Source organism: Perognathus longimembris, chromosome 1, assembly GCF_023159225.1.
Source record: "Perognathus longimembris pacificus isolate PPM17 chromosome 1, ASM2315922v1, whole genome shotgun sequence".
NCBI classification, from domain to species: domain Eukaryota; kingdom Metazoa; phylum Chordata; class Mammalia; order Rodentia; family Heteromyidae; genus Perognathus; species Perognathus longimembris.
Genome location: NC_063161.1, coordinates 118,864,362 through 118,889,857, shown reverse-complemented (window position 1 = coordinate 118,889,857; position 25,496 = coordinate 118,864,362). Strand labels below are relative to the sequence as shown.

The window sequence follows — 25,496 nt, the reverse complement described above, 5'->3', positions numbered from 1 at the left end:
TCTGTAATTAGAAAGTTTGGTTCTGCTGTCTGATCGGATAAGAGACCTACAGTTTCTTCTGTCTACATTACGCAGACCTTTTCTTCTCATTTTCTTTTGGAACTCGGGAACTGTTTGTACCAGGTACAAAAGAGAGCCCATTTTAAAGCAATTCCTGAATTGCCTTTACCTCAGAGTACTGTGTCTCCATTTCCTAAGGCAGCTTTCTCTTAAGTCTCTCTTATTGGTAAGTCTTAATTTTTACAGCTTTGTCTAATTACTTCTTCAGTAAAAAGCTACAGTCTGACATTTGCCTCCAACTTTTTTTTCCTTTTTCCTTTTTCACTTTTTTTTTAAATAGCCACCTGTCCCAACATTTATACATGTGCTGTATTAGATGTTTTAAAATAACATAGGACATAGAAAAAGCATAAATTTCTCAGACAGCCTTCTTTCCATGGAGTCTTTTGCTTTTGGATAATAAGATATGAGCCAAAAATGCCACTCCCACAGAGAAGAATGGGTAAAAATCTGAGGCTAGAAACAATGAGTAAAAGTTTCTGACTCTAAGCATTTTCTTTAGATTCTTAAAAATGTACTTTTAGTTCATATCTGTCTTCTATAGTCATTTGTTCAATGAAGGTTTTTTTCCTCAGCAGAGAAAAGATTTATGGAATTGTGGAGAATGAATCCTTCATCTTGCCTAGAAATGCACATATATATTTTCATGGAAATGTTTGTAAGACTTTTTATTCTTCCAGTGGCTGAATTGTCTTCCCATTATAGATACTGATAAAAGTTTACAAATAGAATAATTCTAATTATTAACATGGCTAAGAATATTTCAAAATCTAACTAGTTCTAAAATAGAGCAATAAAATTTTAACACCTTATTAGTTTTGATTTCATATTCAACTTTTTTTGGCCAGTTCTGGGGCTTGAACTCAGGGCCTGAGCACTGTCCCTGGCTTGTTTTTGCTCAAGGCTAGCACTCTACCCCTTTAGCCACAGTGCCACTTCTGACTTTTTCTATATATGTGGTGCTGAGGAATCGATCCCAGGGCTTCATGTATAAAAGACAAGCACTCTACTGTTAGGCCATATTCCTAACTCTCCTATTCAACTTTTAATATCTAATATTCTGGTATAGCATGAAGCTAAATTTAACATCCTCTAGAATTTATAGCTATAAAATATCTATTATTTCCTCTTCCTTTAGTGAATTCACTTATATGAGGTAGGTCATATGGGACCTTAACATTAATTAAAATAGCAATTTTATATCACATGTATAGTTTAGAATTGATAAAGATAAGATAGAAAGAGTACAAGAATGTAGACTTTAAAAATTAAGAGAGGCAAGATAAACTAAGACTGCATTGCTTTTAACAAGAACACAGAATAATTTGCATCCCTATATGCTCATGTGGGATTTCAACCCTTCACATTGGTTTGTATAAAACTAAGATGTTGTGGCTAAAACAAACATTGAAGTGTTTTTCAGAATTCTAAGGAATTTACAAAAAGATGATTTGTTTTTTGGTCTTCATGATTATTGCCTACTTTTGTAGGGGAATATTTTTCTTACATCCAGTCTGATAAGTTAAGCTGTTAAGTAAAAGAAGCACTAGCAAGAATTGCAAAAGTGCTAAGGCAAGTGTAACATCCACGAAACAATTCTTGACTTGGCCTTCCATGATTATCCATCATCTAAGATATTTCATTTATCAGGCTGGTCCTGCAAATCATCTGAAGGCCAATTATTATTTCCAAAGAGCAAACAATAATGTGTGAAAGTATTAAGTTTTTCAACATTTAAAGTTCCTAAATTAAAAGATGTTAAGAATATCTGACCATGGAAATAAGTTCTGCTTTTGATTTTACAAAGGCCAATTTTGTTCGAAGGCAGATCTGTGTAAATCTGGCTCTAAGTCTATTATTAATTGGTATGGATTAATTAGGCTAGAATGAATCAGCTATGACCCTGAAATATGGTCTGCTCTGGCCATGTCCCTGATCACAGACAGGGAATAAATGGAAAGAATATTGAAAACATTGTGCCAGAACGTTGGTTAAGAACATGAAGTTTTTCATTGGCCTGGACCTCGATGAGGAGAGAAACAAGAAATCAGAATGGAAAGAAATCAGAAGAGACAATGGCTGTAAAGGTGAAGGTAACTTTACCTTTCACTTCACAGAAGTAAGGCCCATAGACATGAGATAGCATTACACAGTCACAAGACCCAGGACCATGGATACTAGTCATGTATGATTTAGGAATAGACACTGGACAACAGTACTTATGCTTTATTTTCAGTTACAATTTACTTTAACTTAAGATTTAGAATATGATTTACATTTATGATGAATGACTGACCTGGCTGGACAAGGATCCAAGTTGCACTCCTGAAGCTTGGGTTTGGGCTTGATATTCTCTGGGTAATAGTGACAGTACTGATCAGCAACCACACGGTTGCTCCGGAGATCATAACACTCAGCCGATGTCAGCTGGTAACCTGTAAATATTAAACCAACCAGGAAAATTTCAAAGCTATGCCAAGGCAATACATTTCTTTAGGATTTTTTGGCCATCTTACAGGCATGGAAATAATGCCACAATGCCCCAGTCATTTCCAGGAAAATAAAAGACACATAGTTGGAAGGCTCATTAACTTTTGTAGGTCTCAGATACTGTTATTTATCCCAAGTAATCCATTCATTTTAATAATGAAATTATGTTATAGAGGTTGAAATGTATAAGGGCAGAGGGACATTTTAAGATTATAGTAAGAACTAATCTGTTTCTTTTGTATATATAAAAATAGAACACAGAAATCTACATCCCAAAGAGGCTGTTAGTATTATTTTAACCAACCATTTTATGGAAGGATGCTCAACTGCTTTTTTTTTTTTTTTTAGCAACTGTCACTGAGAAGATTAAAATGTCAAAACAAGTAAATTAATTAAGTAAAATACACCCCAACATTTCTCCTTTGGACAATGGAGTGGGTGGAGCTCATAAAAATTGGTTAGGTCCTGTCAGCTACCAGGCAACATTACTTTGCTTAAATTAAACCTGAATGGATTGAGCTGGTTTAAAGAACAATTAAGACCCCAGCAGTAGATACTGGGAATCTTGTTTCTTTTACAGAATTAAAAAAATAATTCCAATAAGAACAGATGGTATACATTTAGAAAGAATGACACTGCGCAATTTATAAAGATATGGAAAGACATGGAAAAATTTATGTTTAAGTGAAGTAAGTCAGGCCCAGAGAGACAAAGGATCCATGTTTTCCCTAGATTTAGCTTATACACTTATAAGTAAACATGTTGGGTAGTTTGCAAGTGTATATCAATGTATTAGCTAAAATGTGGTAGATTCAAGGTAGAACTCAAATAGTGAAATTCCCTAGAAAGGCAAAGTCAAAGTTGAATACCAAGAAGTTGGTACTTCAAAGCCGCAGGGTGGGCTCAAGGGGAAATGTATAGACAAATGAAGAGGAGAAGAGGGGGAGAATACAGTCAAGAATTCAATATGTAGCCTATAAAATTAAGAGTGAAGAAAGGCTTGGTAGGGGATAAATGAGTCAGAATGTTGAAAGGGGTGCCATTGATCAAGATACATTGTATTCATAAACTGTTTTGTTTAATGGCAATTTCTTGATACAACTACGTAAAGATAATAAAAATTCAATAATAATAATAATAACCAAAAACTCCTCTAATAACACAAGTCTTCCTCTGCTATTCACCTTTTGCTTTCCCCAACATATTTAGTAATTTCTCTTTATATTGTCTCCAGTCTATATTTCTTAGCCCCTGTCTATTAATTTCCACTGTTGACAGAAGTCTTTTTTATGAAGTTGCTGAGTAATGCTTAATTTTGGACTTGATGTATTTTATTTTTAATCTGCCTACTTACTGTCTTGTTATGCATTTCTAGTGATCAAGACTTAGGTTCTTCTAATGTGAAGCAAGTGGATATTGAGAACTAAAACAGTCATACTCTACAATCTTAACCAATAACCCAAATATGTGCTCTCTGGCATGGAGGTAAGTACTATTATCGTTAAATATGTATTAAGAAGCAAGATTTAAATTGTTAAGGGACTTGCAAAGGATTTTAGGAAATCAGAAGGAGGCTTTAAGCCAGATTTCCTGGCTTGAGACTGTGTTCTTAGACCACCCACAAGAATTAATTGTTCATTAAAGATCTAAAAAAAGATCTTTTAAATGTCTACTAGAAAGATGAAAAGCATGGGAAGTAATGAAAGCAATGGGTAGGAACATGTTCCATTTACTTTTTTGAATTATTGAAACCATCAAGGAGCAAAATAATATTTTAGATAAGTAAATGTGCTGCTTTTCTTTTCAAACCCATTGTATTCCAAATAGCTAATTTTAGAATAAGATAAAAATTTTTATTACAGTCTATATAGAAATTTCTACTCAGGGTCGGAATTTATTGTGTAGTAAAAATAGAAGAGATAATAAATTTGCAGCACAAATAATAAATGAATTATAAATCTGAGATTATGATTTTTTTAAATGATAATTTGTCAACCTAAACTCATTGCTTTGAAGCTCTTCTGTAAAGGCATGAAGTAAAATCCAGAAATAAAATGAAGCAAATAACCAAAATAGCCAGAGAACGTGTTCTGAGGTTTTCACAAGATATTTTGGAGTAATAATTCTCCCCACTAGACAAAATGGCCAACCAGCTGAATCTGGAACCAGAAACATGGAAGATAATGTGCAGGTCATTTAATTAATTTTCCGACTGTCCCATCAAGTGAGAAGAAGGCTGGTCTTTATATCCCTGACACCTTTATTGAGAGCAGTTTTCCTTTATGCTAGTAAGATTTCCATTGAATTAAGGTTTGATACTGAAAACATGTGGAAAACATGGAGTTTGACTCCCTACTTTTAAGCTAAAATACAATATTGTTCATTGAGCCACATTTTTAGTGGTTTATTAATATAGACAGAGACAACACAGTTAGAGGTGCATTGCATCATCTATTATTTCAGTTTTATAAAACTTGATGAACATTATTTGTCTCCATTTTATTGTACTGTCACTTGATCTCTTGTCAAATTAATTTAGGGATACTTGTGTAGGTGAACTATTTAAAGTTATCAAGAGGAATTGTGCTCATGAGCTGATATTTTGAAATAAAAGCCCACTGTACACCTACTTAAAGATAATAAAAAATGAATAAAAATTAAAAATAACTGGATAGCTAAAATTAAGGTTAATTGGATCCCACAAAGAACTAGAACTTACCAGATATACTAATTTTCAGAGGAATATATGCACAATTTTATGCCCACTAAATTAGAAAATTTAAAAGAAAGCCACAAAGGTTGGCAATCAATCTAACTTGGTCATATGCTGCTCATTACTTTTCTGAAAAGAATTTGGTAATATATACCAGTAGCCACAAAATTTTGTCTAGAAACTTCACTTCTGGCTATTCATTCCAAGCAAATAGCTTAAATGGAGAAAAAGCACCTAGGTCTTAAATTATTTATCACACTATAATAGCATAAAAGTTTGAATGAAGTAAGTGATCTGCTATAAGTAAATAAGTTATTTTAAAACTGCTCAAAGCAATTATCATATAACTATTATAATTATGAAGAGCAGAAAATGGAACTAGAAACTTTTTCCAGTCACATAAAATTCTGTCTATGATACAGATGGAAAGAATGAAGACAGAAATTCATGTTATGACTTTTTAAGAGCGATGCATTATTTTTTGTCAGTCCAGGGGCTTGAACTTGGGGCCCTGGCACTGTCTCTGAGCTTCTTTTACTCAAGGATAGCATTCTACCACTTGAGCCAGAGTACCACTTCTGGCTTTTTCTGTGTTATGTGGTACTGAAGAATTGAACCCCGGGCCTCATGCATGCTAGGGAAGCACTCTATACCAGTAAGCCACATTCCCAGCCCACGACCAATGCCTTTTAATTGATTTGTAAAGCAAATATCTTTCCTATTTGTGCATGAATAATGAGGTATACACAAAAAAACCCTGAGCTTTAGTCTATAATAAGGTGATTTTTTTTTCTGATAGAAAACTATTTCCTCTAATTAACTACACCTGACAAACACTTCATGACTTTACTTCAACCATTGGAATAGTTTATTCTTAAATGAATGGAAGTGCCTCAGGAAAATGCTGTCACCAAGTGATATTATTATTCCTGGCTTTCCATGAAATCAAGGAAATACTTTCTTCTAATGAGACTACAGAAAACAACAACAACAAAAAACTTTCTGGGGCATCTCCACTGCCCTACCAGAGGCCTCAGGATTTGGCTCCATTTACAAGGGATGGGATCCATCACAACTCCCACTTTATTCCATGCTGAAGTCATCCCATTCTCATTAAGCCTAGCTTTCCTTGAAGAAATTTAAAGCTTATATGCTAAGTGAGCACCATTACCTCCTCCACAGGTTGCTGAGCAAGGGAAGAAATCTGTCTCTCTCCATCGATGGATGATCGGTTGGTAGAAGATGAACTGGACTGTGCTATCTGCAGGCCCTGAGTCATGGATCTGCAGGAAACAACAGGAGAGTTAAAGGATGAGGATGACAGGGCAGGGTTTTCTGGGTCCCTGCATGGTGGGATTAAGGGCGTGAGCTGTCTGAGGGGCTGCATCAAGAAGAACAATGGCAGGATCTCTTATCTTACTGGGAAGCCAGTCAGGGGCCTTGCAGCTGCCCTCACTATTCTTACCTTCCCAGCTCTGCTGTCATGGAACAGATGGAAATGTTCACTTGTAATTCTACCACTATCTTATCCCAAGCCACCATGCCCATTCCTGTTCCTCCTGTATGTCCAATCTCTTTGGAATAGCAGATAAAACTATGTGGATTTTTTTTCTGAGCCTATAGGCTCAGAGATAGACAATTTGTTCTATGAAAATTATGAAGCCCATATGTTGCTAAAATGGTTAATTAAAAAAAGAAAAAAAGCTCAAGAGTTAAACAGATTTGTCTTTTGCATTCAGAAATGTACAAGAGGCTCAATTTAGCAATTCATATATCTGAATGTGCAAAATTATTACTTGGAAGCTCACTAAAATATGAATTCCTGGGCTCAGGACCAGACATCTAGGCAATTCCAATGTAGAAAGACCAAGAACCAAACTTTACAAGTTGCCAATTTATGTTATAAAAGCAATTACTTTCAAATAAAACTGGTGTTTATGGAAATTACAACACCTATTTTTAAAGGAGGAAATAGGAAAAAATAATTTTCCAATGGTTTGGAAAAGAACAAAGTTGAGAACTCAAATTGAAAGAGAAAAAAAGTGTCTAATAGAACAATTCATTTCATGAGGCATCTCAGTATTTCATGAAGGCATGATGATGTCTCATTCAAACTGTAGCTACATAATAATAGTTAGAAAAGTATCAGAGTCCAACTGAATTTTCAGCTGAAGTAATGTCTCCACCCATTGGGGATTGAATTATATCACTTGAGTCACACCTATGGCCCCCCAATTCTTTGTTTTAAAGTCTTTAAAAGAAGACTGATTGCTCTGGCCTTAGGTTATTTTAAAGATAACCTCATTTCTTGGCCATCAATCTCAAGAAATGGATCTGAAACACCTAAAATACAGGGGGAATAGGCATACTGAATAAACCGGATTAAAAAAACCCACCAAACTGGTAAGTCCCAAATTGAAATCTGATTTTGGAGTATAACTAGGAAAATAGAAATTTTCTCAGAAAGGTCTGGGGAAGCTTGGGAGAAGAGAGAAGAGAGGGTGGGGGAATCTATACTTTATCTCATATGACACTAGGGCTCTGACCCATGAAGCCCTCAGACCTTTTCTAATTAGAATAAACACTGATACAATTCCCTCCTTTAAAACAAAAACAGCTGAGGCAATATACCTCTTTCACAAGAGGGGAGCATTACTTGCTGATTAGTGCTAAGTGCCAGATACAAGACTACCTAATTGCTAGCTTAGGGATGTAGCTATAATAACTATTTTGGGAGAAATGTATTCTGAAGCTTCACAAAAGCCCTTCACTTTCTGGCGATGTGTGATTTTCATACTGGAAAACTACAGGAAAAGGATTCTCACTTTAACTCAAACTCCCAGAAATGAAAAGAAAAGAAAAGATTACACTAGAAAATTTGTTTAGGGCTGGAGATTTTCTTTTTGTGTGTGTGTAGGGGGGCAGGATTCTGTTTTTGGAATGTTAGAAACTGCGACTATGAGGGGATAATTATAGCTATGTAAGATCAACATGAGGAAGATGAGACATCCCTTGGGAAGCCTTATTCTGGAATAGGTGCATCATGTCAGCTTTATCTTTGGGTTTAGTTAAAACAAATCTTTTTCTCAGCTCCCTAGAATTACCAGTGGAAGCATCTTATGTGAATGCTCTAGAAGGAAGGAATGGATGGGGGAGGAGGAGCTTTTGATGTGTCTCTCAAGTTGTTTTCACAGCCCCAAGCAACCGCCATGGGATTTTGATAATATATGTACTTATGATTATTTGTGTCCTTGTACCTGTCTCATTTGGAAGTAGAAAAAATGCTTAAAATTACAAAAGAAAGATGAGGCTACGCTGATGTCTTTCTTTGATGGGCTAACTGGTGCACATGGAGATAAATGAGGTGGCCATGTTCCTGGATGCAGTTTACCGCACTTGTTATTACTAGCTCTGTGGCTCCCTAAACCCTAAATCCTCAAACACCACATGTCATTTCTCAAGAGCATGTAGAAAACTTCAGTGTGACACCTTAGCTTGTTGGTGTAGGGAGCCAAACACATATGGTATACGTAATTTTGACCTCTTTATGCTAATAAGAATAAAGAAGGTTTAGAACCAAGCTCTTCTTCCTATAATTACAACATTTCAGTGTTTGTAGTCCAATATAATGACTTCTCACACTAAAAGTAACCATGAAGGGGCTGGAGGTAGAAGTAGTGATAGAGCGCTTATGTAGCATGTAAAAAGGCCTGGGTTTGACCTCCAGCAATGGGGAAAACATGTAAAAAGAAAACTAAAACTGGGCCCTCTCTTGAGCAATGGATTGCACTGTCATGGCAAGACTGGAAGAAGAGTGTGTGTGTGTGTGTGTGTGTGTGTGTGTGTGTGTGTGTGTGTGTGTGTGTGTGTGATTACAGTTGAGAATTCATTCTGTATAACTTCAAAGGAACCATAGAGAAACTATAAACACATGAAACCACCATCAAGTACAAAATGGTTTTCTCCCCTATGCAAAGCACAGTACAAGCATCTTTCTCTTCTCTATTGAGAAAAGGGCAGTTTACAAGCTTCAAAGTGTTGGCAAACTGAGTGTCTTAACAATGCCCTACATAGGCATCTCAGGGCATTTGCAGTCAGAGTCTCTCTAACTCACCATGGCCATAGTTCAGTCATTGCTCTGATGAGGACAGGTGAACAAAAGTTGCTATCGGTAACTTACTATTACTATGTATCTGTGAGCACTGACTTGGTGACAGTCCTCCAGGACATTGGGTTGTCATACCTTAGAATGCTAGGACATGGTGCAAGTAAGTCAAGGTGCCTCCTTAGGGAGAGAATCAAATGGAAAACAAGGAATTATGCATTTTTTAAAACTTCTCTGAAATGTCTCATATACATACTTATTTGAGGCTCTTTAGCTGTTGGTAGTGATAGTATATCCTCAAAAAGGCTACAAGAACATTTTAAATGCTCTTGTTTGAGCTTGCAATAGCAATAGCAATGCAATAGCAGTCAAATCTTCCTTGATAACATGTAATAGCAATAATACAATAGTAATCAAATCCTCCTTATAGCACTATGTGTCTTGGAAGGGTTACTTTGGGTAAAATAGTTCTTTCATTGCCCTTCTCCTCAATATTCTGTCAACTCCTCGGAGGCAGTTACCATTTTTTCTTGCTCATCATTCTTTCTTTGGCATCATCTCCAAAGTTTGGCACCCTGATGATGTCCAAACAATGCTAAACAAATGAATTCATGATGGTTTCCCTCATTTGTAAGAACTAGAATATCTATGATATTCTTAACAGGGGATCTTAATAACCCAATTGCTAAGCACATAGGACCATATATAGTGAAGTGTATCAACATGAACTCCAAGGTCGGAAAAAAGAGGCTCTTATTATGTTCTGTATGTAGTTTTTTTTTTTTTTTTTTTTTTTTACTCTCTTAGTTGTCTGTACCTTGTGTCCTGTATCATTCAATCTGTGGAAGGAAAAGGGAATCAGAGAAACAGCAGGACAAAGGATGAACTAATGCAACATTGATACTCAACACTATGTCGGATAGGAGCCTTACAACGTTCGGGGTATGTGGGGAAAGGGGAGTAGGGAGGAGAAAGCAAGAGAAAATGAGGGATGGGGTAACAGTATTTAAAAACAAATGTACTCATTTCCTTACTCATGTAACTGTAACCCCATCCCACCCCCACCAATCACTTTTTCAATAAAGATTTTAAAAAAGAATGTATCATTAAGCTTAGCATCATTATCATCTTTAAATATATATATATGTGTATATATATATATATATATCTGTCAGTATTCCTTTAGGATGTTATTTGTTACTTCTATCAATTAATGAATTTCATGAAAAGAAGCAAAATCATTACAAACAACCATCAATTGTCCATTATCTGGCAAAAACATATTTGTAGCTTTTACTATCTATCCTTTTGATTATGGTGGTCAATTACATGGTGCATGATTTCAAACTTCTGTATCTCATGTTTTACTTCCCAAATGACATTGCAAAGTAGGAGAGGCAGATATGTGCAGTAGTCGACTCATTTGACCTATGAATCAAGTATTTTAAAAAAATAAACAAGACACTGTAGTGGAATGGGCTATAACACGGACTGCTTTATACTGGGATGGAACAGATTCAATCATCCCATTTGGAAACACCTGATCATTTCAGCAGTTGAAAATAATGACTAAGATTAGGAATCAGAAAATATTCCTTATTATTAGATAAAAGTAATAAGAATTGACAGCAATTAACTACATTTAGATTTCTTGTAGAGATTTCTAGTACTTCTAAGGTCATCTGGCCTCAGTTTGGAAGATACTGCGTTGTTCAGTCTATAGATCTCTAGCTCAAAGTGTATGAGGAGGGGCTGTCTTATGGCTAAAGTTGCCCACAACCCAGGGCAGTAGAACCACTATAAAAGCTGAGTAAGAAAATGAATCATTATTTATTATTGACTACTTTGCTTTCCTGTGGCTTAACTCATTTATTTCTTCACAACAATGAGACTGATTTCCCACTTTCGAATACTGGTTAAACAGAACAGGCACAGTGGTAGGGTGAAACCAATGTGGCCTTAGGAAAGGTAGGCAACAAAACTCACTCTCCAGGTGAGGAAAATGAGTAATTATATCAGTCTAACTAGGACTCACATGGCCCACAATCACTCAAAAACTTTCTCAATACATTAGCCCATTGCAAATATCTATGGCTTTTACTATCTGTCTTTTTAAATTTTAAGGCTCAATTACATGCATCATTATTTCAAGCTTCTGTATTCCATGTTTTATTTCCCAAATGACACTGTTAGCTACAAGAGGAAGATATCATGTACAAAAATGGCCCATCTACCCTATGTATCAAGTATATGGAAGTATATGGAAGTTTTATAAATTTACTGGGTGAAGTGAGTTCATTATTTTGCTTATGTTATTTCTCTCTAGAGTCCTCCTTATCAGTTCTTTCATAATAAAAATAACTTTATGGCGCTAAATTATTATGTATAGGGTTGTGCTCAAGGCTGTCAAGTGTCCAAATATAAGGACTTTATCACTGTCTCACACTCTAACTGATGCAGGTATAAGTCATGATCATTCTACTCTCTTAGGACACTAACAAATGGATGCTTTTGAGATGCTATCACCATTGAAATGGTAATCATATGATGCAATGTACTTATTACCAACTTAAATTTATTTCACAATGTACACATTTCAAAACATCAGATATATTACAAAAGCATACAATGTTACCTACCTGTGAATTTCAAAAAGTAGACCTTATATATATTTAGCAGTTTCATAATGCTACTTGGATGAAACAAAATGAGATGACACCAAGCTTTCTAACCAAACTCCTTAACTATAAAAATTTAACACATATTCCTAGATGTCGGTAATCCTAGCTACTCAGATAGGTCTGAGGGTTGAGGTTCAAGGCCAGCCCAGACAGAAAAGTTCATGAGACTCTTTTCTCCAATAAACTACTCAAAAAGCCAAATGTGGTACTGTGGCTCAAGGGGTAGAGCACTAGCCTTGAGCATAAAGAAGCTCAGGGATAATGCCCAGGCCCAAAGCTCAAGCCCTAAGAATGGAAAAAACTAAAAATAAATTTAAAAAAGTAACACATATTATAAATTGTCCTCTTCAGGAAAGAACTGCTCTCCAATTACCAGTGCCTGAGTCATGAGTCACTATTCTTAGCTTTCTGTATTCTCATTGTTTTCAGTTGGGTAATTTTGCTATGCTGATAGCTAGGTTCCCCTCTATCAAATCTGGATTTCTGCCTAAATTTTTTAAGTGGGAAAAACTAGAACATGAACAAAAGTATCTAAGGTGTTTTCACAAAGAAGAGCTAAATTGGAGGTTGTAAAGAAGGATGGATCTATTCTTGACAAAGACTCCTTCAGTATGAAAAGCCATTTAGTTTCAGAAAAAAAAAAAAAAAACAAAACCATGATATGATATGGTAAGGGAGAAAGTGCTTCCTTAGCCAGCCAATTATCCATCAGGTAGCCAGATCACTCCTAATGATTAATATATTGGCAGGTGTCAGCTTTTACTTCAATTTTTCATATGACTAAACCTGGACACTAGTTAGAAATTGATCAGCCTCCAACTATCCTTGAGAAATAGCTGCCTACTACTGTGAAGAGAGAGCATTGTGAGTGATCTGACTGAAAGTTAAGAGTTTTCAAATATACAGAAGGCAGTAATTTGATTTTGTGTATTTTGTACACATTATCTCATTTAGTCTCTCACTAGGGCTCTACTGGGATGAGGCAGTGTTATCATACCATTTTATATCTGAGTAAACAGGCCCAAGGAGGTGAAGTAATGCACTATTGCTCACACATCAAGTAAGCAGCAGAATATATCTAATTCCAGAGTGCTTACCTATTCTAGCACACCATTCTAGCACTGCCAAAAATATATGTACAGCCAAGTATCAAGTTTAAATTTTTGGAAGAAGTGCTTGTCTAGGAAGCAAGATAAGAATTTAGTTTTTAAGATGGTCAGAAAAGGAGGTACCAAAACATTATTTTGGAACCAATGGCATTATATAACAATTACTTCACTGAGAGAAAAATATCTCTCTTTGTTTCAAAAATGTCTTTTCCATATAAAGAACCATAAATGTTAGGTTGGGAATAAAATTCCACAGCAGAAGAATGAAATTAGGTGTATGTCACACATCACATAAAAATCAACTCACATTATATAAAAAATAGGGAATACATGGATTCTTTGTTTCTCTGGGCCTGACTTACTTTACTGAACATAATTTTTCCAAGTTTTTCTATTTCTTTACAAATGGTACAATGTCTTTCTTTCTAATGGATAAAATTATGTATATATGTATACCACATTTTCTTGATTCATTCATCTACTGGGGAGTCTGGGAAGATCCTATACCTTGGCTATGGGAAACAGTGCTGTAATAAACATGGTTGTGCTGGTGGATTTACTATATCCTGGTTTGTAATTTTTTTGGGTAAACACCCAGGAGTGGAATTGCTGAATTATGGTGTAGTTCTATGTTTAATATTTTGAGGAACCTCCACACTGCTTTCCAGAGGGTTTGAACAAGTTTGTATTCTCACCAACAGTGTATTAGGGTTCCTCTTTGACCACATATACTATCATCTATTTTATTTTATTTTACTTTTTTGATAATGGCTATTCTAACTGGGGTGAGGTGGAATCTCAATGATGTTTTGATTTGCATTTCCTGTATGGTCAGAGATGCTGAGAATTTCTTTATGTGTCTTTTGGCCATTTTTACTTCTTCTTCTGAGAAGAATCTCTCTCTTAGCCCATTTATTCATTTGGTTGTTATTTGGGGGGAGGGATTTAATTTTTTAAGTTCTCTGTATATTTTGGACATTAGGCCACTATCTGGTATGTAGCTGACAAAAATACTCTCCCATTCTGTAGGCTGTAGGCTGACACAGCTTGCTGGCTGTGTCCTTTGCCATGCAGTAACATTCTAGTTTGATGTAGTCCTGTTTATCAAGTCTTTTGTCGATTTTTTGTGCTCCTGGTTCTTTTCTGAGAAAGTTTCTAGTAGGACCCACGAGCCCTAATGTTCCTCCTTCTCTTTCCTGTAATAGTTTCATGATTTTAGGCCTTATATTGAGGTCTTTAATCCAATTTTGAATTGAAGCTGGTGCAATGTGATATATACAGATCTATTTCAGTTTTCTGTATGTGGATATCCAGTGTTGCCAGCATCATTTGTTAAGTGAAGTAAGTCAGGCCTAGCGAATCAAAGGATCCATGTTTCCCTTATATGCGGGAGCTAGATTTAGTTTACAAACTCATAAGTAAATATGTTGGGTAGTATGCAAATATATACATATGTATTAACTGACATATGGTAGTCAAGGGAAATAATATTTTATAATAATAAAAAGTTAAAAACATAGGACCTGAAATGTAGATACTGAAATTATAATAATACTAGAAAAAAACATTGAGAAAACTTTATGACAATGATTTTTGAGATATGACTCCATAAGCAAAATAAACAAAAGCAAAAATAGATAAAATAAGGCATCTCAAGCTTAAAAGTTTTTCCATACCAAGGGAACAATCAAGAGTGAAGATAGCCCATGGAATGGGAAAGAGTACTGGTTAACCATATATGTGATAAGGGATTCATGTCCCAAATTTATGAGGAACACAACTCATACTAAATATTAAGTAACTTGATTTTAAAATGGCTAAATGATTGACATTTATAATTTTAAGCAATTGTACAAAGGAGTTGCCATTTAACAATGCTGTTTATGAATACAGGAAGATGAACAAATGAACAACAGGGGTATGAAAAACTTCTCAACATCTTTAGGGAATTGCAATTGAAACTGCAGTGAGCCATCATCTCAGACCTGTTAGAATGAGTATTAACAAAAAGACAAAATATAGCCATTGGTATAAATGTAGAGAAAAGGAAGCCCTTCTATTATGGCAAGAATGTAAATTGGTACAACCTTTATGAAAAACAGCATGTAGGTTCTTCAAACACTTAAATGTAGAATTACCAGTGACCCCATTTCTACATGTGTTGCCATGGCTAGAGGGGTGAGTTCAAGGAAGAGAGTTAGACAAATGAAGAGAGGAAAGGTAGGTGAATGCAGTCATAGTATTCAATGTACACAATTTGAAATGAAATGAAGCAAATTGAAGGCATGTGTGAGGTTGGGAGTGATAGAGCAGAACAATGAAAGGGGTGACTATGATGAAGGCACATTCCACTCTCACACTCACATGTTGAATTGAAACCCCTTTGAGTAAGCACTTAAAGATAACAGAAAAAAAACATCATTGCTGGGTATATATGAAAAGGAAATAAGTACACTGTAGAGAAAGCTGTACTTCAATGTTCATTCTAGCCTTATTCCTAGTAGCCATGACATAAAAGCAATCTGTGTCCATGAATATTTTAATGAATCATAAAAGAAACATATATACATAATGGAATGTTGCTAATTAAAACAAAAGATTTCAGTGTTTCTAATGAAGCTTATTCATATTAATATTCATATTAATGAAATTGTTTGATATCTACAGGCATGGTTCAGTGGTAGAGTTGTGCTTGCCTACGAAGTGTGAAGCCATATTTAAAACTCAGTACTGATAAAAAATGATTTAAGACTTGGATATTCTGCCTTTTAAGTCTTTAAAAAATCTAATCTAATCTATTTACCTATCTATCTGAAGAGACTATGTTTTAGCGATAGAAAAAGATAAATTACATACTATGTATTTAATTTTAACAGCCAAATCATGGAAAATGATGATCAAATGTCTATCTTTTGTTTTCAATTATTTTCTTTGGAAAACTATTTGAAAAACATTATTTTGTTATGAATTGCAGGAGGAAAAGAGTAATCATCTATTTCAGTATCTTAAATTATTTGTCTCATTTTCAAAAGTGTAAATGCATTTAAAATTGTTTACAATATGTCTTTTTATTTGATTCCTAATATTTTCTAATGAAGTATTTGAAGAAAATAATATACTCTTAAAGTAATATAAATACTGAAATTCATTCTGGGTCTGGAGAAAAGATATGTAATTTTTAGTCCTAGTTCAGTACATGTATGAACTTAGGTGAGTCACTCAACTTCCTTTAAGCCGTTTGTTGGTGGGTAAAACAAATTGCTGGCATTTGTTCTTGAATAACTGGTGTGCAGGAGAAATGAGTTCTGTATTCATCTAGCACTTGCTAACGTTTAATGAATTTTTCTTATGGAAGACAAATGCAATGTGTTCCTTCCCTCCAGAAACACAGAGCAGAAATATGTAATATAAATAGTCAAATCACAGAATACTTCTGGAAGGAAGAAATTCCAAAGAGCAAGTAGGGATTGATGAAGTGGGCACAGATGTTAAAAAGAAGAGTGGTCCGGTTAGAGAACAGTGCATTACACAAAGGCTTTGAGTTATAAGAAGGAAGATGCTGGGGGACCTGCCAGTCATTCAGCTGCCTGGAACAGGAGTGACAAGTCAAAGGACCAATGGAAAGGAAACCATGTTAGCATAATAATAGCAGTGCTATGTTATGGGTTTGCATTTTAATCTTAAAGCAATGGTTATAGTGAGGAACTGAAGGATTATGAAAATTCAATTTATGGTTTTAGAAAACTCATAACATAGACAATGGGTCAGAGGCTGGGGAACTAAGGACAAGTCCGTGGTATTAGTTTTAGCATGAAAATATAAAGGCCTAAACTAACAGGCAGAAAGGATGGAGAAGAAAGGACAATCATGAGAAATGATGTGGAGGCAGAATGGAAAAATTAATGGCTGCCTGGAGACAGATGAGAGAGGGGAAATCAGAGATGAAAGATTTCTAACTTGCTTGGGTAGATGGCATTTTTTCCCTATTTGGTAGATAAGAAACAAAGAAGATAAGGGATGATTCTGGGGCTAGACAAGTTCCATTTTGGATATGTTCAGCTCAATTTGCCTTTAGGATATCCAAGTGTTGATATGTGGGAATCAGCTAGAAAGATGAAATGCATTATACAATGCTACAAAACCATTCAAAGGTGCATCCTATTACCTGAATTGAGCCTTGTATTTTCAGTATGGGCATTAACTCTTGCAAGGCCACTAGGGAAATTATTATGTTATAAATGGTCTTTTCAACAATACTCTGAGGACTTCAAAAAATTAAGATACATTTTAGCTTTTTTATTGGATTTGCTTGCTAACGGAAATTATTTAGCTCCTTACAGCATCATTTCTATTATGAGCTACCTTTAACTGTTTGTAGCTTCTTATTCATGTTTATGGGACTGGCATCTGGACTGATTTAATAAAGCTACCATGCAGATGGAGAAAGAGGACAGTCTGTAGCCCTTCTTCCATCCAACCTTTGCGTTGATTACAGGTCTCCTAAACGCATTCTTATTTCCAGCTGCCATGGGGTCATCAAGTCTTTGCTTAAATCAAATGTCCTCTGGCTCCAGGTCCCATGATGAAAAAATTTATGGAGTCCTGGACACATTACAAGTTTTACAGCTTTACAGCTGAAATCCTTCAGGTCCTCCTGACCTACTGAAGGAAAAAAATATGTTTTATTTTATTGTGATTCCCAAATGTTCCCCTAGTGTGTGCATTTTTCCAATAGAATGTGCATGTTGCTTCCAGCAATGTGTTTTATATTACCTTAAAGAGCAGGGAAGCACTGATAGAAGGAAACAAGTTAGTCTTATTGCCAGTACAAGAGAAAATAGACTTTGCTATTGGATTCATGATTTGTTGACCATGTCTATAGATCATCAGTCTGTATTTCCCGTTTACTGAAGATATCTTATATTAGCAGTGATCATAACATGCTGTTTAAAAACAGTTTAAAATTATATGTTCACTAAAATGGTGGTTGCTTAGGTGAAGACATTTTAATAATAATAATATATTAAGAAATATCTAAAAAATATTATGTTATTATAAAGTCCATGATGCAGCTAGCTCAACATGCTTGAGTTAAACACTTCTTGGGTAACAAATTGGCTTTCTAAATACATATCAAGACCTAACTTTTTTTTTTTTAGGAGATTGTAAGTACCATCAGTCTGGATGGGGATTAAAAATAAGATACCTCAATAGGCTCACCTTGACAATGAAATCTGCTGTCAGTGGTCCAGCCATTCTCAGTATCTCTTTGTCTGGAAATTTCTGGAAGTCCACACTAGAATTGTCCACAAGAAAGGTGCCTGTAGAACTGAGACTGTTTTCACTTTTAACACCTTGGAGGGTTTTGATTTCCAGATCTATATAATTAAACACATGAAGAAGAAATATATTCCTAGGGGTACCATATGCAAGTATGTTTCATGCAACTAAGTTTTGAGCTTTATGAGGGAGAAGCATCTTTCCTTAATATAGCATACAGTATTCAAATTACAATATAAAAAAATACATAACAATTGCTAGATCATACAGGAGGTTCTACGGTAATAAAATTATTTTAAATCTCTTTAGCCAAGCCTTCCAAGCTCCTTATCAATATTTCACTATCAAATAAACTCATTAGGACATTCTTCTTCACTATAGCCCTAGTCCTTTGGCTAAGCCAGATTTATTTTACTGATCTCTGCCTTGACTGATGTCAGCCTAGATATCCAGGTACATTTCTTTGTTGTCTCAGCATCTGTGTGGCTTTATATCGATGTATTAGTTTGTGTTTCCTTATAATTTCTGATTGCTTACTGCAAACGTGTTAGGGCTCAAATAGTGGGAACTACAGTGGCTATCCTTTTTAGTCTTCTTTTCTTAAAATCATAGTTGATACTTAGTTTAATTACTCTATGTGGCATTTCAGAGTGCTTAAGAAAGAAAAGAACTTGATCCATGACCATTCAAATCTGAACACAGTCAATGATCTATATCAGTCTATGAAGCATCTTTCATTGAAGGAGGTTAGGCTTTTGAGGGTGAGGATGATTATAACACATATCTCAGAGAAAACCAAGTTCTCATCTAATTGTGAGGTGGTTTAGAATACTTGCTTTCTATGTGAGGCAAGGTGACCTAAAGCAGTTGTTTTTCCAGCCTTGAATAAGAACCACTGGCTTTGCCAGAGACTCTTCAGCAAAAGATGTATACTTAGTTGAGGCTCAGGATCTTTAAATACAGTTTCAATCACAATGGCTATATTCATGCATATTTTACACATTGGGCTTCTGGCTAAAGATGATTTTAAACTCTTGAGAGGTACTAAACCATATCTAAAATGTTTGTACTTGGTTGTCCTAGGTGTAGTCTACTCTCAAGTCTACTATAAGGAATACCAAAGAGTAGAAAATGCTGATGTTCAATAAAATGTACAGTGACTCACAAATGAAGGCCGTGGAGCCCATTTTGTAGTGCATTTCAGATTTTGTGACTGTGCCCCTGTGCAGGGAGGACCTCTCAGGAGAGCACAGGGACTCATCAAGGGAGTCCTGGAGTGGGTATATCACAAATGTCAATGAAGGAATGCAACAGTGCTCCATCTCCTTTCTCCAGCCTTCATTCCTTAAGCTGCCTTGCATGCACTGGCAGAAATATCTCCAGAACATGAATAAATTTAGTTATAGGAAAAGCTTGAAGGTCTAGACCTAGAACTGAACACCTGGTTCAGTCTTAAGATGTCTCTCAGCTGTTCTTCTCAAAGTACTTTTGAGCTAGGATTGGATCAGATTGCTAACCCTTGTTCTGATTTGTTCCTAAATATTTAAGATTAGTCTTGTATCAGTCCAGCTTCTGGAAATGCAGGGCAAAAAAAAAAAAAAGCTGCAGCACAAACAAGGCACAACTTACTACTGTATTTAATTTTTGTTGATTTACATGCCAAGTACAAAAGTGAAATAACAGAGAACATTTTTTCAACTACACATATGCTACTAATACCATGTTTGTTGGCGAAAAATAGCAATCTCATATTGGTTTTCATTATTTATGAATATCATTTTCAGCTTTACCTACTAACTCTTGGAATATTTAAAACAAACAAACTTCCTCCTAAGCTAGCATAACTAGGAAATATGGAAAACTGATAGTGTCATGAAAATGAACATTCTTTTAAATCTTACTTCTACAATGAAGAGTTATTTCCCCATTTGTGATAATCTTGTCCTGAAAGTTTTACTTTGGTTTCTGTCATTTCTTACAAAAGTCTAGTGTTGAGTGGGTTGTTACACAAGCACTGAGTCCTGTCCATTTTTTTTTTTTTTTGGCCAGTCCTGGGGCTTGGACTCAGGGCCTGAGCACTGTCCCTGGCTTCTTCTTGCTCAAGGCTAGCACTCTGCCACTTGAGCCACAGCACCACTTCTGTCCATTTTCTGTATATGTGGTGCTGGGGAATTGAACCCAGGGCCTCATGTATACGAGGCAAGCACTCTTGCCACTAGGCCATATCCCCAGCCCCAGTCCTGTCCAATTTTAAGGGGAAAAACAAATCATGTGAATAGTATAAGTGTACACATATATATTATCTTTAGATATGTCAGCATTATATTTTATGGGGTTTATCAAGATAAACAAAAGAGCTTGGATCCACATACGATAACTTATCATTTCTTTTCTTCTAAACTATAACTCATTTATTCCTTTACTTCACATTGCCCTTAAATACTATCTCTTGATGAAATGAATCTATTTTTTATTTTTAGAAAGACTAAAGTAGTCTATATTGATGTTCACAGGCTCTGATTTGCCTTTGCAGCATGATTTCCTTTATAATTCAATTGCCAGAAAAATAATGATTGCTACCTAAATTGGTTTCATGACCATGTGTGTGGGAGAGGAGAAGGGAAGATGATAGATGAGTTTGTGGGAAGTCAGGAATGATCAGACTAGAAAGGATCAGGAATGCTCAAGGGACCAACAGAAGGGAAGCTGTCCAGTAAAACTGAATTTTATAGACAATACTGTCATAGCCTCTCCCACTCTTGCCTTTGTAGCTAATAATTTTCTTCTAGTAATTTAGAGTTCTACATCTAAACACAACCAAACAGTAATAAAAAAAAATGATGTGGGCGTATTGTTGCCTTGGCATCAGTAAAAATCAACTCCTGCCTAAAACCTGGGATGACAAACTCCCATTAGATCTTTAGGCTTATGTTTTAATTTGGGATTCTCAATCTCTATGTTCAAGGTAGGGGTTAATACACAAGATGCTTAATTGTTGCATGTTGGTTTTCTTTAAATGCCTCAGTGCTAAGAAATTTTTTATACTTCTATGTCTTTCTGGGATATGAGATGGAAGCAAAGGAATGAAAGAGGGAAAAAGCATATAGAAGGAAGAAAAAGAGAGGGAGAAAAATGAGATTGATTAGAAAGAAAATAGAGAATGAGATATAATATTCACCAAAATATAAACAGGCACTTAACCCACGAACAAACCATTGGGACCATCTATTTTGTGTTTTTCAGGATGACTGTGGCTAGAGATAATGACCACAGCCGTTTCTGCTTTCTTATTAGGCAGCCAAAAGATAAACAGGAACACTCAAAATACCATATTATGATAGAGTAAAGAGATTTGTAGTCTTTTGTTTTAATCCCTTCTGGGAACAAAAATGAATAATAATGGTAAAAATTTACCAATTCCTAAAGGAAAATGTGGCATTTACTCACACAAATGATCTGGTCCTTTTAAGACAAGGCGACTGTGTCGACTTCCATAGGGAATGGCAACCACTGTATCATCCACTAGAGAGAGAAAAACAAAGCAATGTTTTATTTTATTTTTAAAAGTTTTATTGCAAACGTGATGTACAGAGGGGTTACAGTTATATAAGTCAGGTAATGAGTAAATTTCTTTTTTTTTCTTGTCCATCTTTTCTTTTTTAATTTTAACTTGTCAAGGTGATGTACAGAAGGGTTACAGTTACATACATAAGGTAATGAGTACATTTCTTGCCATACTTTTTACCCCCTCCCTCGTTTTTCTCACACCTTCCCTCCACCTCATCCCAACTAGAATGGCCATTATCAAGAAAACTAATAACAACAGATGCTGGCGGGGATGTGGCCAAAAGGGAACTCTACTACACCATTGGTGGGAGTGTCAACTTGTCCAACCACTTCCACAAATGACTAAACATAGAGCTCCCCTATGGTCCAGCAACCCTTTTGAGCATCTACCCAAAGGATCACAAAGAAGACCATTCTAAAGCTACCAGTTCATTGCAGCATTGTTCACCATAGCTAAACTATGGAACCAACCCAGATACCCCTCTTGAATATATCAAGAAAATGTGGTATATATACACAATGGAATTTTATGCTTCTATCAGAAAGAATGACATTACTCCATTCATAAGGAAATGGAAAGACTTGGAAAAAATCATATTAAGCCAGAATCAAAGAAACAAATTCCATGGTTTCCCTCACTGTTAATAATGAGTAAATGTCTAGGATAGTTCTAGCAGAGGATTACAAGATCACATATGTACATATGATCATACAAGGTGATGCAAAGTGAAATGAACTCCAAGTACATTTTTCTCTCTTTTTCTCTTTCTTTTGTTGGTCATAGGGCTTGAACTCTGGGCCTGTGTGCTGTCCATTAGCTTTTTAGCTCAAGGTTAGTGCTCTACCACTTGAGCCACAGCACCACTTCCAGTTTTCTGGTGGTTAATTGGAGAAAAGAGTCTCTCAGACTTTCCTGCGCTGGCTTTGAACTTCGATCCCTAAGATCTCAGCCTCCTAAGCAGCTAGGATAACAGGCATGGGCCACCAGCCCCTGGCTTACGTTTCTTTTTTAACAGCTCTATCCTTTCCCTTATTTTCTCCCAGGTTTTTCTCTCCTTGCCCCCCTCCTCATCAAGTTGTATAGTTCATTTCCAACACAATGGCTAGCTAAATTAGTTTACCCTTTGTCCTACCACTTCCACACTTCCCTTTCCCCTCCCTAAATCAAATAAACTTATATACAAAATAAAGGGTACAAAAATAAAAAACAGTAACAAAAATGGGGGGGGGGAACCCAGATGAAACAAACAAACAAAAAAAGAACAGCAAAAAGTACAATGAAAAAAAAAACCTGTTGTTTTCATTTCTTGGAGTTCATTTTGATAAGCATCATTTTATATGATCACATGCACATAGCTATTGAGCCCTCAAAGCAATGTTTTAAAAGTCTATAATTTAGGGAATATCAAAATTGAGAGACAAAGGATAAAAAGACAAATGACTCCAAAAGCAATACTTGCAAAACCATTTGGTGTAAACCAACTGAACAACTCATGCGGGTAGAGGGAAAGGGGGAGGGAGGAGGGGGGAATGAGGGAGGAGGTAACAAACGTATGAAACTGTAACCTCTCTGTACATCACTTTGACAATAAATAAGAAAAAAAGTCTATATTTTGACATGAAATTATTCATTGCCTTCTATTCAAAGACTGTGACTTAATATGTCTCAAAATATACATTTTTTTTAAAAATCAGTGTTTGAAGTAGGAAAGCCAATATCTGGGACTTAAAATTTCTAGTTTCCTCGAAATAAAATATTTCAAAGGAGCTAATCACCAGTTCACTTAGGGAGGATTTGGCCTGTTAAAGACCATATGAATTTTTAGTATGTTAAAAATGGATTTGAAAATTTTCCTTTTTGATGTTAAAATACCATCAGAGCATTTACATTGAATTAAGTTTCAGGGGAAGAAAATACCAGATCAGAGCATTTACATTGAATTAAGTTTCAGTGGATGAATTTATCATATCACGATCTGTATATCTCTGGCAGAGTGCCTTGGAAAATTAAGACAGATAAGAGGAGGGGGCAATGTATTTGTTAGTATGCTTTGAACTCTCCAAGGGAAGAAATCCTGCCCTTTTACTTCTTGACTGTCTCCATTCACACCACCTGTTCCTAACCCTAAAGGCTCTTGTGTCATACTATTGTGTTATGCTATTCCCCCAATTATTGATAACATGTCTCTATGTATATCCCATTTGAAGTTTTGTTAAATTTAAATGAATCACAGATGATTTTATCATAATTACTTCTCTCCCCCTACTTATAAATTACCCTAAATTTAGCAGATTAAAAAATGATACATTGTAGCTATAAATGGACATGTTAAGATGAAACAGCTTTGTACAACTAAGAGATGTCAATAAAAATAATAAAGTATTAGAGGTAGATAACATGTACACAATTAGGCCCCAGGCAATGTTACTCATTTTCACCTAAATCAGACCATATATTGGTTTACCCATACTATGACACAAGCAAAGCAGGTTTTCTCCCCTCCCTCCCCACCGCCTATACCTCTCTCTGTGTCTAAGTCCTGGGGCTTGAATTCAGGGCTTTGTGCTATTCCTTCGGCTCAAGGTTGGCACTCTACCACTTTAAGCTATACCTCTACTTCAGAACGGATTTTACGATGAAGAAATGCAGCTGCCTAACAGTATGAATTCCAAGGTTAAATGGGTAGGAATGCACTGCAGAAGACAAGAAAGGCAAGTTTCTAAAAAAACTCAGCAGTATTCTCAGAAGCACTGTAGGACTCTGTTCTTGCAAATCTTTGCAATACTGTTTAATATCATAATAACACATTAGCTTAAATGAAAGAATCCCCAAATAAACCAACTTCTCAGAATCTTAGCATTGTCATCTTATCTTTAGGAGAGTTTGAATAAGTGAATCTCAGAAGTTTTCTAACTTCTCAGCAACTCAGTTTCCTCTTTCATAAAACAAGTAAAGCAATAGCTGCTTCCTGTTACTGTAATTAATAGATATAAAGACAGATTCCCATACATAGAAGTATTGCTTGGAACATGGCAGGTATTCTATATATTTTATTTTCCTCCCGTTATTCCCAATCTCTTTAAGAATAAAAGCTAAAGACTGTTTTGTTATGCTTTTAACATTCCAAGGTACCTAGCGTATTACTCATTGATGCAAGAAGAAGAATCAGATGTCTTCATTCCTGTCCTAAGGAGGTTACATTTATTGTGTTCACTATGATATTGGAAAAAAGTACTCACACTTCCTTACAGCTATTTTTAAGGTCCTGCCTTGTTGAAGAAAAGTCTCAACTTTAGCGAGCTAAGACTTTGTGACATATAGGAATAAAAAATGTAACAAGGGAATGGAAATGGAACACAACAATGTTAAGACTGGGGCCCCCAGAGTCCTAAATGCCTTACATAAAGACATCAGTTTTTAAATTTGCAAAAGAAATTCAAAGCCGTTCAAACAATGTGTTTTCTAGAAATAGAAAGTCTTTGTTTATCCA

At 35.6% G+C, this 25,496-nt stretch overlaps 1 protein-coding gene across 4 annotated transcripts in view; it reads right to left on the bottom strand.

The window, feature by feature from the left end:
* Adamtsl1 (ADAMTS like 1) overlaps window positions 1-25,496 on the bottom strand; it is a 361,048-nt gene that overhangs the window by 187,647 nt on the left and 147,905 nt on the right. For all 4 annotated transcript variants that reach the window (XM_048355943.1, XM_048356028.1, XM_048356104.1 and 1 more), the window contains exons 6-9: window positions 21,886-21,960; window positions 18,379-18,536; window positions 6,435-6,546; window positions 2,357-2,495 (exon numbers count right to left, since the gene is read on the bottom strand). In XM_048355943.1, the coding sequence (XP_048211900.1) occupies window positions 2,357-2,495; window positions 6,435-6,546; window positions 18,379-18,536; window positions 21,886-21,960 (484 nt within the window). The remainder of the gene's footprint in view (window positions 1-2,356; window positions 2,496-6,434; window positions 6,547-18,378; window positions 18,537-21,885; window positions 21,961-25,496) is intronic.